The sequence below is a fragment of the Fimicolochytrium jonesii genome, assembly GCF_025526975.1.
Source record: "Fimicolochytrium jonesii strain JEL569 chromosome Unknown EV422scaffold_25, whole genome shotgun sequence".
Classification (NCBI taxonomy): Eukaryota; Fungi; Chytridiomycota; class Chytridiomycetes; order Spizellomycetales; family Powellomycetaceae; genus Fimicolochytrium; species Fimicolochytrium jonesii.
In genome coordinates, this window is record NW_026515692.1 from 408,137 (window position 1) to 421,941 (window position 13,805).

The following is a 13,805-nucleotide window of genomic DNA, read 5'->3' on the forward strand; positions in this document are numbered from 1 at the left end:
AAAAAGACCAATCGGGCACCCACCGTTTATTTACACTGAGATTTTGGTGCCGTCAGTCGCTCCTGTCAAAACAGAACGGCGTGGCAACTTGGTACCTTATTACCATCGGAATGTCATCAACTTGAAATATCTCTAACTCTCACTACTTTCAAAGTAACTAGAACAATGGCACGACCACATCTGCGGCCTACAGCCGATGCTCCTACCGCCACCTCACAAGGGGTCCAACCCGCCACTACTGTGTCTGGACCGCTCGGGCAACAACAACAACGGCAATGACAACAACAAAGACAACAACAGGCCCGGGTCGCGGTGCAAGGAGGAATTCAGGTGTCGACCTCTTCAGCATGGGGAGCTTTTCCGGCCGGCTCTTCCTCCTCGTCAAGGACCTCTTCTGCATGACAAGCTCTTGCGACCAGCTCTTTCTCCTCGTCGAGGACCTCTTCTGCGGGGGCAACCTATACCTGGCAGGACCCAAATGCCGTGCTTTTTGAGCCAGTGAAAGTGGTGGTCCAAGGTCCTGCCGGTACCAAACCCTTACCACCACCACCACCCATCACCGACACGCCAACCCCCACATCGCAGCACCAACCGCTAAAACCCCCAACAACCACCACCACGACAACCGTCCTCCAAGCCGCCCCGCACACTCGACCCCGGCGTCACGGTGGAACTACCAGTCCTGGCGGGGACAAACCCCCCACGACAACAACAACAACGGCTAAATCCCAACGCTCTTTGAAAGACAAGAAATCCCGGGACCCGCATATGGTTTTACAAGATAAACGGAGTGTGGCGAGAGGGGTTCGGATGTTGGATGCTTTAGGTAATGTACTATACATGCCTTGTGTCCCCTACATCCCCCCTTTCTAACCAATGTGGTTGTTTTTTTCTTTTTTGCGTAGTGAAAGACTCCAGAACGCTCCGAACAGCCCTGGACCTCTGCGTCCTCCGGCACTCACCTCCACCCACCCCAGACCTTCCCCCACCACCCCCCAACAACCGCGCCCAAAACCAGCACGCCCAAACCTCCCCGTTATGGTCCAAACCCTACCTCCACCTCATCCTCTCCGAACTCCTTTCCCTCGTTTCCCCCTCACCCATAACAAAAGCAGAAGAAGACCAAGAAACGGTACTGGAATCACTCTACCGCCGGGTCCTCAAGGAAGTGGGTATCAAAGGGGCGTATCCTGGTGGTGCGGGTGGTGTAGGGACAGGGCGCGACCGCCGCTGGCGGCAGAGAGAGCAGAGAGAGCGGAGAGGACAGCAGAGAGCAGAGAAGAGAGGAGCGGAGAGACGAGAGACGAGAGGAGAGACGAGAGGAGAGACGAGAGCGGAGCGCAGAGCAGAGACGAGCGGACCGCGGGCGCGGAGAGGGCGGCAGAGACGACTGTGGGGCCCTGGCCGGGTTCGTGCCGTGGCGGGGAGGGGGTCTGGCTGGCGCTCTCGAGAGGAGAGGACACAGAGTGGCTCTCTGCTCGCGACCTACTTCACTCAACGGGCGGCTCATGGCGGACAGGCAGCAAGCGGAAACGACCAGAGGGCAGCCGCCCGTCCGCATGGAGAGAGACCCTAGAGAGAGCATGCAGGGAGCAGAGAGCTCGCGGTCTCTGGTTTGACGAGAGCAAGCTGCCGCCCGCAGCAGAGAGAGCCATGCCGCTGCCTGTCACTGTCTCTGTCCTACCGAAGCTAGCACGTCCGCGGATCGACACGCGCGCGAGAGAGTGCGGCATCGCGGCTCTCCACCCACGCGCGGCAGCTTGGTTTGAGCAGAGAGTCGACTACTCTGTCGATTGGCAGTTTCCGCCGCGCACACCTGGCTGCTTCCATGTCAACCACCCACCAGTAGAGACAGCCACTGTGATCGACCATGATGCTCTCATCTGGGGACGCGACGAGAGCATGAATTGGATCCTTGTCGCCGCCCACCTGCCGAATGCCTTTCTCGCGGAGCAGATGGGTCATATGGAGAGGGCTTATAGGAGTTGGCAGACACAGACCAATCTGACTGTCGCGACTCAGAACCACAGTCCTGTTCGCTTTCGGCTTCGTCGCTGTGGAACCCATAGGCAGCCTGATGACCCAGAGAGCAAGGAGCAGCACTCGGGGATCTGGATTGCGAGAGGACAGTCGGAGCTGGCCCCTGTCGCGAATGTGACTGGGCAGAAGCTGCAGCATGGCATCGGGTCCTCGATCATCCGAGTCCATTCGGCTTTTCGAAAGCAGGGCATCCAGGAGCTCATCAGCCAAATGGTTTGGATGCTGGACCCCGACCAGTTTTTCGAGGCTCGCGATTTTTTCGAAGGCCTGCCTCGTCTGCTGCAGGGTTTTTTGCCCCAGGACGATGGCTGGACAACCCACACACACACATGGTTGGGCACTGCCGACTGCCATTACGACACCGAGGGAAGTGCGGAGCCGGTGGGCATTGGCACTAGCTCTTAATAGGGGATAGACCAGCGACAACTGGCCCGGAAAAACTGGTCAGTTAATCAGACACATTAAACACGCAAAAGTAAACGGTTGTTCTAACTGGATAAACGTGTCCACCATTACATGAGAAATCCTAGAAGGCCTTGAGCGAATCTCTTGGTGGCTTTAAGCTAACACCATCTGGACCGAGCGATCCCACCGGGAGGCAAAGCCACGCATCTTGGTATCTGCAAACGTATCATACAACAGGTAGCAACCCAAAATAGGGAGGTATGCTGCGGCTTTTTTTCCAGGTGTAGACTTGCGCTTAAGCCCTTGCTCCGCCTTCGGGATCATCTTCAGTAGCTCTACGTCTGGTTCCGGCGCCTGGTTCATCAGCGTGGCGATCCGACGGCCGTCGGGGAACACGACGGTTCGTAGGAACTCCAGCATTCGCAGGCCGTTGTGGACGCTCTCCTCGAGACGACCACAATGCAGACGGAAACCGTACTGCCACTCAACATCCAAAAAAGGCCGGCGGGGTGGAGAACAGGCGTCAGGCTTCTGAACGCAACTGTGGAGTGCGATACACAGGCGATGCGTGATGGAGGGTTTCTTTGGTGACGAAACGCAAAATTTTCCTTGATTCCAGAACCGCCTCGGCCGAACCCACAAAGATGTCCTTGTGAACTGCGGTGAGGTCCCTCTCGAATTCCATGACCAGAACGCCGCAATAGCGGGCCACACCGTACCGGGCCACCACGGCAACATCGGAAAATGCACTCGCCACGTCTCCGAAATGGTGGGCAAATTCTAGCCGCACCGCCAAGGACGGAGACATGAAGGTGACAGCGTCAGCCATCAACCTGCTTCCCAATAGCTTGACCTCCGCTTCAAAGGGCGAACGTAAAGTGCCGATGTTCGCGTTGACCGCCTTAGAGAAGAGAGACGACCGAAATGGACGGGATCGCCCACTGGCAGAGGCGTGGTGCCGCCATTGCGTCATGCACGCTTACGGGCTGCAAGTCCTCTTTGCGAGCCCACAACGTCGTCACGATGATTCTGTTTAATTCAAAAACAGCCTCACCAGGGGCAACGATGCTGTCCTTACGTTCTGCGACAGCATCAGGCGGAAACTCGACGATCGTGCCGGTGTAGGTGCGCTCACGGCTGATGGTAACTCCCCCTCACACGGGATGGACCGTGGGAATTGGCGAGGGTTCTTGACAATAGCCGTAACGACGACGATGAGGACCCTTGCACTTGAACTTGACCGCCGCGATAGGTGGATCTTGGTGAGATGATTGGCTCACTATCGATAAGGTCTTGAAAGTCGTCTATGTGCCCGTAAGCGTTCTGCTAGGCTGACATCGTGGGAGGATGTCATGATGAGATGATGAGACAGCTACGTGGGAAAGCAGCCGCTAGTAGCGAGCTGTTCAATTTATATATGGGTTGGGACAGTAGTGGGTAATGGAGTCCCGCTACATATTCTATTACTTACGTTACATATTTATTGCGTTCTCAGTTTTCAGCTCATCCAATCTCCCAATCCGTGCTCTGCCAGAGACCACATACTTGAAGAGGGACATGACGGCAATCGTGAACTCTCTGCGGTCAGAGACGATCGCCAGGTCATATGTTCGGGTGGTTTTTATGGCAAAAAAGTCGCCTTGACCAAAATCGATAGTTGGGTGGGCTGTCTCCAGCTTGTCTAAATAGCCTTCGGAGAAGCAGGCCGACACAATCTGCGCATGACGGTGATGCAACAGAATCCCGAAGGCCTACATTGCTCAACCGGTAAATATCTCATTTTCTATGTTCAAACGTAACAAAAAAGGTGTACCTCCGGGTTGTCATGGTGTTTTTGCTCTTGGCCGAACTGTACGATGGAGAGCAACTCCGCCGCGACTTGTCCAACAATACTGTCCTCCGGTTTTCGGTGCAGCAACCGTTTGCACTCTTTGAAAATAGGAAAGTGTGTGGGAGTTGCTTTGGACTTCGCCCCACTGTCGAGAGCTACAACCACGGAACCATCCGTCTTACAAACAACTTCCACCGCATGCAGCCGTAAACCTTTCGAAAAAGGTGGAGTTCTGCTCATTCAAATGTCCCAAATCCCAACATTGTTTAGACATTGATTATCACAGGTACTCAACGACAGGAGACTTGCCTGTTTTGCAGGGTGACGAGTCTGTCATCTAGGGTTCTAACGAACCCAACTTCGTCCAGAATCCACTGCAGATAATCGTTCAAGAAGTGCACAACGGCCGTCTCGTCTTTGTCTTGCTTTTCGCTCTCCTGCGACTCCCTGCTCGCTACGCTTCCCGCAGAGCTGAACTCCAATATCTGCGCAAAGGCCGTATAAATGATGGATACGGGAGTCGGGAACTGGCGTCGCTTAGCGCCCTCGCGTATCTCCGATCTGTCTAAAACGAAGAAATCCTCTGCAAAGGAAAGCTCTGAAGGATAATAGAGAAGAGAGATAAGCGGAGAGCTCATCTGCGGCTTCCAACGTACTGCCAATTTGTATTACCCGTCGTCGTAGGCGCGCACTCTTTAGGTACGACCTCAAAATGGTCATCGCACTGGATCACTTTGACTTTTAGTGCGACAGCGTAGCGGGCGTCCCACTTTGACGCTGACTGGAAGCCTGTCGTCTGGAAGATCTTGGTAAGTGAGACGGCTGGCTCACTATCAATAAGGTCTTGGAAACGGGCTACGGGCCCGTAGCGCTCTGCTACGTTGGAATCGTGGGAGTATGTCATGTTGAAACAGCTACGGAGGTTCAAGGAACGACCTGGGCGGGAGCTGCCCATTTATATATACATGACGGGGCTTCCGCACAGCCCCCGTTACCTTCCGTACAACACAACCTATATATATACACTTAGAGCATCTTTACCCGTCGCCGGTTCTTTCATAAAAGGACCTATTAGGGGGTTTCAAAATCCCACTTTTCGCGATAGTTTGGGGCGTTTTTTGGGGCGAAACTATCGGTTCTTTTTGGGGGGTGTGACCAATCAGAACGCGTGGTGTTTTTGGTTCCCTCCACACTCCATGCCCTTGGTGGTTTTCATTTTGAAAGCCCCTAAAGTCGGATTTTGCGCTTTGCGTTGTGCGCACTACGCAGTTTGCATTTGCTCATCACACAGCTTCTGACTGCGATGATGAAAGTTCGCTGTGCGAAGTGCGTACTACGCTATCTCGACTTGAACTATCTTCATCATGTTGGAGGTATCATCCTCCCGAGTCCCCGGTTAGGGTTCCCGTAGTTTGTTTCCTCACGTGACTCCCCTCCCGCTTACGCCACGCTTCCGCATACGGAACTTCACTCTTTTCTTCCCTTTCGGACCTCGCGTCCTCTTTACACTTCAGACTTCTCTGTATTACATCTTATACCATACAGTATTACATCTCACCATTACATAGAGTTCGCTCAATCATCTGCTTCCTCTGCTGACTACTGCTAAGTGATTATGAGCCCTGGCTTCGCCCGCAACTAGCAGACGGTCCAGGATAAAGAACTCACGGTCTCCAGTCACCGCTCTCTTAGAAAGCACCATGCCACCTAAGGATTCAACAACCCAACCTCAGAAGGGCTACGCAGCTGCTGTGGCAGCCGGCAAGCCCTCCGCTCACAACACGCGGTCCCAAGGAGGAGCACTCCTGGGACCCCTACCTGCGGCCACTAGAGGAGGAGGAAAGAAAGTTCAACAACACGCTGTTAAGAGTTCTGAACCCTCGATTAATCAGCGCTCTGGCATTGACTCACGTACTCCGCTTAATCAAGGCGTAGCCCGTCATGCCGACTTACGCAGTGAACCAACACCTACCCCGCCTTACAAAATGCCTGGTGAATTTGTGGATGAGAAGAAGAGGAAGGAGGAACTTTCTGCTACTATTCCAGAAGGGAAAGACGCAACCACGCCATATGTGGATGCGCCTGAAACACGCGGACACACCGGAACCGAAAACAACCCCTTCCTGATGGATTCCATTCAGGAAGAACCTATGCCTGTCAAGCAGGAAGAGGAGGTGATTCAAATAAAGGATCAAATAGCCAGTCTGACTGGATTAGTTACCTCGCTCTTGAATTCGGACCGAGCGCCACAACAAGGCGGACCTACCGTCCCCTCCGTGAACCCGCTCACTCAGTCGCCAGTGAACAGCACTCGCTCTCATTATTCGACTAGCCTTATCCAGGCAAACGCGCCATATATGACCTCGGTGTCACCGGCACCCCATGCGCCTCCTCAGTGCGCTATGGCCTACTCCGTCCCATACGCTTATAAAGCCCCGGAACGGCATCCTTACTTTCAAACCCGTTCTCAGAGCCCTCCTTTCGCTGAAATTCCTCACGAAAGTGCATCTGTGGGATCTGTTACTCCCGTAACACCCCCTACGGCCAGCAAATCAGCTTCCAAAGTCTTCATCAACACTACGATTAGTAAACTCGGCACCTACAACGGCGACCCCAAAGTTACCAAGCTTCAAGGGTTCATTGATCACATCGACGTGATTATGAAGTACCAGATGATTTCGCCTTCCGAATGCGTAGATTTCGTCGTCAACGCGCTCACTGGACCAGCTCTCCAGTGGTGGAAAAGCCTTCCTGAAAACGAGCGCTTCTCCATAATTTCATGGCATGATATTGAAGACGTCTATGGACTGCCTCCTCAACTCGGATTACGCTCCGCGATGTTAAGGCGCTTGATTCCCCGGACTCATCTGCCGCAAGTTCTTCACAGACTGCGCGCTCTGAAGCCCAAATCAATTAACCATCAAGGTTTAACCAAATTCGTTGCCCAGTTCAACCTTTTGGCTGGACAACTCCCCGGGCTCCCGGAATACGTGCTCTGTGCCGACTTCCTTCAAGCCCTTCCTAAGAATCTTAGTACCCTGATCACTGCTCAGGCTCAGTACGACGATCTACTTAGTCCTTCTCAAGAAGCCGCGATTTGTATAGCCGCCCAGCTCAACGAGAAGACCCTGAGTGCGCCTCAGTCGGGCGCATCCGCTGCCCACGTTACTTCCGCTCTACCTCAGAAGAAGAAGAACAAATGCAAGACTGGCGGCTCTAGAGGCTCCTGCTCTACGCAATCCTCGTCTTCTGACGCAATCAAGAAACCTCCCCAGTGCAAATACTGCCAAAGGGAAGGCCACAAGTCAGAAAACTGCTTTACTTACAAAGCTGTCAAGGATATTATGGACAAGAACGCGAAAACTAAGCAGGACGCACCCGCTGCAGCCTCCATGGCTTATGCCATACACGTCAAGTCCAACCAGCCAACCATGACGTCCGCATCTTCAAGGCGAACGTGGATTCCGGTTGTACGGATCATATGACCCCCTATATCGAGGAACTAGATCCATCTTCTCTTCAAGACTACCAACGCCTTATTGGACTCGCGGATTCGACTACCATTACCTCTCAAAAGAAGGGTACCGTACTTACCCAACCTACGTCCGGCGGCAACGTTCTCGCTCTTTGCGACGTTCTATTGGTTCCCAGTCTTAGGGTTAGGGTTAGGGTTAGTCCATGCTTTTATCGCCGCGCATTACTGATGGTCATAATCTGTCCCATTGTTTAGTTGCTGTTTCGCCTGCAGCCACGCCAACTACACCAATATCGTCTGGTGCGGATGTTCCGTATCCCTCGCCGCCATCAGGAAGTGCCGCCTTTACGCCAGCGTCACACCCTAGTGGTACTGTTGGAACCAATGCTCCGTTATTCGAGCCGCGAGCCACACGCGACTGTGAGATGTCGGAGCAATCAACCCGCGAAACGAGCTTTAACAGAAGCTTCAACACCGAGTTCAACACCGGCACAAGCGACGCAGCATTCAGCGATGACGAAGACACAATTGAGTCGGATCTGCGACTTTCTAGAAGGGAAAAAATGACGGATGTAGACGACGCGGACCTTGCAAACGGAATAAAGTCGGTCATCAAATTCAAGTGGTAAGTACACTTGTAGATACAATCTTGGTTTCTTCCTGCGCCCTTTTTTACAAGGCGACTCAACTAAGCGTTGTTCTTGATACACTGTAGTTACACACTCCAGGACTTTGAAATGACGACGTTGAACCACTCCGAGTTCCACCACTTGCGAGAGTTTTTCAGCACCCCACGACCGCGCGCCAAAGGAATCAACCGAGTGCGCAATCCTCAGACAATCGCCAAGAGTCGTGAACGAATTTGCGGGTTTCTCGGCTGGCTGAAGCAATCGGGACGCGTAAAGCAACCATCGTTTAAAGACTTTCACGACTTGGACCTTTTCTTGGTGAGCGTCCCTCCCTTATTTGACAAGTGACATTTTTGGTAATATGTCCATAACATTTGTCGCTCACCTGGTCGGTTAGGACAAGTATGTAGAAGGATATCTCGTAGGAATTCGCGGGCTGTCACACGGCTCCGTCGCAAACGCCATCACAGCTGCGATAGATGTGCACAAATTTCTAGAGTCGGAATCGTCTACAAGACTGCCGGGAACAAAAAAGTCGATGAGCATCACACGTCTTCAAAGCTACCGAAACAGAAAGCAGACTCTTGCAGAGCGAGAGCGTCAAGCCACTGTAGATGAGGATGGATCGACAATTTTATGGGAGCAAGTTTGTAATGTGCTTCGGCAGTACACGCAGCCAAAAGAACATTAACATATTCCACTCCAGTTTCTAGAAGCGATTCGCTGCCAGAAAAAAGTGGTCGACAGCCTGCTAGTTGACGCACAGGACAGCCGGCTTCCGGCGCAAGTGCAAAAATACTTGGCGCTCGCTTTCTACGCGGCAATTCCACCCTCCAGAAGCAAAGAGATTCGACTTCTTTTGGACCGAATCCTTACCGAGTCAGAAAGTCGAACCTCGCTACAAAATCACATCACCCTTGTTCAGGGGCGCCATGTGATTGTTGTAAGGTATGTGGATATGGTGGCGAGCGGTCATTTTTCCGCGGAACACTACCTTATCGTCTTTTGTTTCCACCCTCTTTTTCTTCCAGCGACTACAAAAACAGTCTTTATAATGGGACAAGAGACGCCATCGAACTCCCTGACGATTCAAGCATAATTTTAAAGTATCTTACATACTTTCTCCAGCCGATAGTTCGTGCGCAAGTTACGTCGGGGAAAAAACACGGCTATCTTTTCTGCAAAAACAACGGTGACGCATTCGACAGCGCGGGCGAATGGTCGGTGTATCTCGCCAGGATTGTCGAAAAGCACATCGGAATCGCCAACATTTCCAGTAACGCCTTGCGCCATTCTTTCACGACGTATATGGAGTCTGCAGTGGAAAGTGACCATGTTCGGCTACGCGAGAGCACCGCGTACGCAATGCGCCATAACATCAGGTATAGTACCGCAATGGCTATCTGCGGAGTGTGAGGACAGTATCGGGACTGAATTCTTGACATCTGTAAAGGATCCAGCAACACACATACAACAACACCCCGTCTATAGAACGCAAAAGAAAAGCGGTCGACTTTGCTAGTCGCGTGTTCAAGCGCATAGTGCTGGAAGATTCGGCAACAGAAGCGGACTCCGACAACGGCGCACCACCCCTTGGAGCACTTGTAGGAACGAAACTGCTAAATGGACGACCTGGATTTGGAAAAGTAGTGCGTATCGAGAACGCCGACGCCATCATAATGCTATTAACGCCGCGCCAGACCGAAGGGGCAACTTTGAGCGAATATGTCGCTGACATCGGAAGTCTATTACGACGCAACATAGCTAGGGAGATTCTTTATCCTATTGATGGTGTTTATACTAGAGAGCAAGGGGTGTATGAGGTCTTTACGTCTTTAGAAGATGTGAAAAGGATGTTGGTACGGTAGCTGTCGATTCGTGGGAGCTTTGACGCGTGACGCGTGACGAGCTGTTAACAGCAATGAAAAAAGCGATTGTCCAATTTCAGCGATTGGAATTGTGTTAAGGAATGAAAGAGCGATTGCGACGCTCAAGGGGGATACGATTGAAAGGGGGGGGGGGGGGGGGTGAAAGAGCGATCGTCAGCTATGGGCTTTGTACTAAAGAATGAAAGAATGAATGAAAGAGCGATTGTCGCGTTAAGATCGACACGATGAAAGGGAAGAAAGAACGATTGTCGCGTTAAGGTCACACGCACGATGAAAGGGGATGAAAGAGTGATTGTTCCTTTCAAAGTCAACAGGATGAAAGGGGAAGAAAGAGTGATTGTTCCATTCAAAGTCAACACGATGAAAGGGGAAGAAAGAGCGATTGTTCCATTCAAAGTCAACACGATGAAAGGGGAAGAAAGAGCGATTGTCCCTTTGATGTCAGCTTTTTTCTTGACCCTAGATAGAAAAGATAGATGTCCTTTTTTATCTTTGGTTATGGATTTAAATCTGTTGATTTTGCAAATTTGTATTTCTAAGTTTCTATAAGTTCTACATGACGGCGTGACTAGAAAACGGATTTTGCTATAAGGCATCCAGGTCTGTAGGGTCAAAACAGTTGAGTTTCTTCCGCTCCCTGCCGCCTCTCTGATCAGATGGTTTCATTTTAAATCCTTTGTGAACAAGGGCAACTGAGCTTCGTCCAATATCCCCATTTAATTCTGAATCAGGTTGAAGAGGGCACTCAATGGCTTGCTGATTGTCGAAAAGGAGAAATTGTTTTCGATGGCGAGCGTATATACGAGTAATTGGAAGCCGTCTCGGTGACTAACCTGGGGGAGCCCAGTTTAAGGTTTTTCTCAAGGAGTTTAATACTTTCGTTGAACCACGCGCCCTGGCTCAGGCGAGTGATTTGGACGGTTATCTTTGCAGACATGTTTTGCATAATTGTTAATATGTAAAGGTTTACTAAATGTAAATAGCATCATATCTTTAAATACTGTTTTTGCAACACGCGGAGCGTCACTTGTTTGAGCGTTTAACTTAAAGAGAAACTAACCGACATCTACCGTCTGCATAGCGCACTTGCCCCTCCCCCCCCCCCCCCCTCTCATGGAGCGGTATTTTGGAGCACCGCGCTTTTCCAGACTCTTGCAGGCTTTGGATGAGAAAGGAGAAATTGGCGTTCAATAGTTCATATACTGCTTAGTCAGCACGAGCACCTTGGTGTTTTGGACAGGATGTTCTAATCTTCGGGCAGGAACACAAAAGCAAAGCCTTCGCAGAAATCTAGTTGGTCGTATTTCTTGATACAAGCAAGTGCAATGACGCCAGTGGGGTTATTAAGGATTTCATCATAAGTTTCTTTCCCAAAGCTTGGCACCAATTCTTGAAAGAAGTCAGCCGCAGAATAAACTGGATACAAGCCTTTGGTCCCTTCAAAACAGAATTTATACACCGGTTTGGCACTTCTAGAACACGCTTCTCTTGCGCTTTCACGCACGGCGTAATGTGCGTCCTGAAGTCTGTAATGGAAGTAGTCATACATCCTGCTTAAACGTTTTTGTTTCCTTTTGCTGCATGATTTGAACAAGTCGTTTCCGATGCGATGGTCTCCGTGCACTGGATAGCGCACCGTATCGACAAATTCCCAGAATTCACTTTCAAGCTCCAGCTGCGTGCGTTTTGTTTTGGTCATTATGTGTTTATTAAATGTATATAACCGTATATCTTCAAATAGACTTTTTGCAACGCGCCGTTTCCCAATTTATACAAATAATCGACGCGAAACCGATGCAAAATCTGATGTAACATGCGCCGAAAACCGATGCAAATTCCGCATCAAAACCGATGCAACTATTGTCTCCATATATAAGCAACCAATCCGATGCAAATTACATAGGTGATTTCATATCCGGTGCAAATGACAGAACATGACCTCATATCCGATGCAAGTCTAGGACTATATAAAAGAGGGTTTTCTGCTGTTTTTCGTTGAAGAAATAAATACAATGAGCGACAAAAACATCTGCGGGTGCATAAGAAAATGCGAATGCGACGATGAATTGAAAGCGAAAATGGTCATCGTTGCCAATGTTGGAGATATAGTAAATCTTATAGAAGGAGTTTGTAGTGACATTCACCTGGCGGCATCTGTCACACAAGATGCACAGCAGCTTGCAGGGGTATGCAGCGGTGAGACTGAAGAGTGACTGGGCTCGCTGCTCTACCATTTAAGGAGCCCTATGATTGTGGATTACACAAAAGCGCTGCTGAAGACCGCGCGCGAGCTTCAAGAGCTTTTGATATCAGGTAACGAGGTACACAGATATGTCAGTGCGATTTACTTCCCGCCGCCTAAACGTAGATAGACTACACTATGTTTGTATTTTTGCTAATGTTTAAAATCACATGTTTCGTAATTATTGCTTTTATTCTCAATATTTGCGAACCCATGCTGCACGTGGCTGCCCCAAAACATTTCCTGGACCGTTAGATGAAACAAACGTCTTTTAATAACGAGATGGTAATTTTGTACTTTACTCGCATGGGCACGCCGCCTTTTGCTCTTCTGCTTTTTTCACTCATTCGGTAGTGTGTTTTCAGCTATTTTTTGAGACCGTCATGTTGTTGCGCTGTCGATTTTGCAATTAGTCAGCTGAGGCACCAAGGTGTGCGTTTTTGGGTCCAAGATTGTGCTTTTTCTCCTATTGTTTACCTCGTTGATACAGCCCGACTAATGGCTTGGTTCCTGAAGGTAGGTTTCCTGGGCATCTCATACTTTTATAACAAGTCTTCTCTTACCCGCCGCAAGTCACTACAGATACAGGGGTCCGCACCGTCCTCAATATCCGCGATGTCGATGTTGCTTTCCTCGCAAAGATCATACATCTGTTTGAGACAATGGTCGTGATGTTCCGCTTTTTCACGGAGTCGATTCCATCCCTCATAAAGAACCTCACCCCGGTTTTTGCGTAGTATTTCCAGAATATCCTCAAACGACTCATAAAGGGACCACGAGTTCACTCCCAATGCAACAATCGTTCTTTGATACGCATAATTCCTGTTACAGAGCTGTCGGGCAATGCACATACACGTCGCGCTTTTCGACAGATTGTCGTGTGCCTTTTTTAGATCGTTCATTGACTCAATTATTGTGTTTTCCTGCAGTCCCCGGAGTTCTTCTTTCAGCCGGGACACCTCTGCCTGTAGGTCCTGGTGTTCGTTTTGCTGTTCGTCTTGTTCTCTGTTTGTCTCAGCGTCACCTTTCTTTATGTTTTCTGGTTTTTCCGACATTTAGCGGATTTGGATATGATAGACACTTACTTTTTAATTATAGGTTCGCAAGCGCACCTATTTCTCCCCGCAGGAAAAAAACTAGGAGAGATGATATACAGCTAGTGCTTTTATATCTATAACAAAAGACGATCAGATGTCAGACCCCTCTATAGAAAACGCGATGGAAAACGCAGTCATCACAATCGAGCAGCGCATCGACAAAGACCTGATGAGCTGTGTCATCTGTTTGGATGAGC

General features: G+C 50.3%; 5 protein-coding genes across 5 annotated transcripts; 2 read left to right on the plus strand and 3 right to left on the minus strand.

The window, feature by feature from the left end:
• Window positions 1–196: 196 nt before the first annotated feature.
• On the plus strand, window positions 197–2,445 carry EV422DRAFT_603701 (uncharacterized protein; the record flags this gene model as incomplete). The annotated part of the gene is made up of 4 exons (XM_053073746.1): window positions 197–330; window positions 420–826; window positions 906–1,408; window positions 1,429–2,445. 4 exons carry the CDS (start codon window positions 197–199, stop codon window positions 2,443–2,445), a joined length of 2,061 nt encoding a protein of 686 aa, XP_052922849.1.
• Window positions 2,446–2,968: 523 nt separating this feature from the next.
• EV422DRAFT_603707 (uncharacterized protein) lies at window positions 2,969–4,221 on the minus strand (the record flags this gene model as incomplete). The annotated part of the gene is made up of 4 exons (XM_053073747.1): window positions 3,726–4,221; window positions 3,581–3,680; window positions 3,429–3,548; window positions 2,969–3,346 (listed from the first exon to the last, which is right to left on the minus strand). Exons 1-4 carry the CDS (start codon window positions 3,797–3,799, stop codon window positions 2,969–2,971), a joined length of 672 nt encoding a protein of 223 aa, XP_052922850.1. The 5' UTR covers window positions 3,800–4,221.
• On the minus strand, window positions 3,744–5,087 carry EV422DRAFT_209637 (uncharacterized protein). Its single transcript, XM_053065365.1, has 4 exons — window positions 4,949–5,087; window positions 4,586–4,872; window positions 4,259–4,508; window positions 3,744–4,196 (listed from the first exon to the last, which is right to left on the minus strand). The coding sequence occupies exons 1-4, from the start codon at window positions 4,994–4,996 to the stop codon at window positions 3,918–3,920; spliced, it is 864 nt and encodes a 287-aa protein (XP_052922851.1). The 5' UTR covers window positions 4,997–5,087; the 3' UTR covers window positions 3,744–3,917.
• Window positions 5,088–8,176: 3,089 nt separating this feature from the next.
• On the plus strand, window positions 8,177–10,248 carry EV422DRAFT_508705 (uncharacterized protein; the record flags this gene model as incomplete). Its single annotated transcript, XM_053068772.1, has 6 exons — window positions 8,177–8,376; window positions 8,467–8,698; window positions 8,778–9,026; window positions 9,087–9,328; window positions 9,412–9,762; window positions 9,834–10,248. 6 exons carry the CDS (start codon window positions 8,177–8,179, stop codon window positions 10,246–10,248), a joined length of 1,689 nt encoding a protein of 562 aa, XP_052922852.1.
• Window positions 10,249–12,977: 2,729 nt separating this feature from the next.
• Window positions 12,978–13,566, minus strand: EV422DRAFT_508706 (uncharacterized protein; the record flags this gene model as incomplete). The annotated part of the gene is made up of 2 exons (XM_053068773.1): window positions 12,978–13,021; window positions 13,110–13,566. The coding sequence occupies 2 exons, from the start codon at window positions 13,564–13,566 to the stop codon at window positions 12,978–12,980; spliced, it is 501 nt and encodes a 166-aa protein (XP_052922853.1).
• Between the last annotated feature and the right edge of the window lie 239 nt (window positions 13,567–13,805).

What these genes read in the sequence shown, in the direction of transcription:
- EV422DRAFT_209637 (XM_053065365.1), bottom strand. Translation starts at nt 4,996, where the DNA reads ATGACCATTTTGAGGTCGTACCTAAAGAGTGCGCGCCTACGACGACGG. An exon ending in CTCGTCACCCTGCAAAACAG is followed by an intron (nt 4,509 to 4,585) that starts GCAAGTCTCCTG and finishes TTGAATGAGCAG; the next exon opens with AACTCCACCTTTTTCGAAAG. An exon ending in AACACCATGACAACCCGGAG is followed by an intron (nt 4,197 to 4,258) that starts GTACACCTTTTT and finishes TGAGCAATGTAG; the next exon opens with GCCTTCGGGATTCTGTTGCA.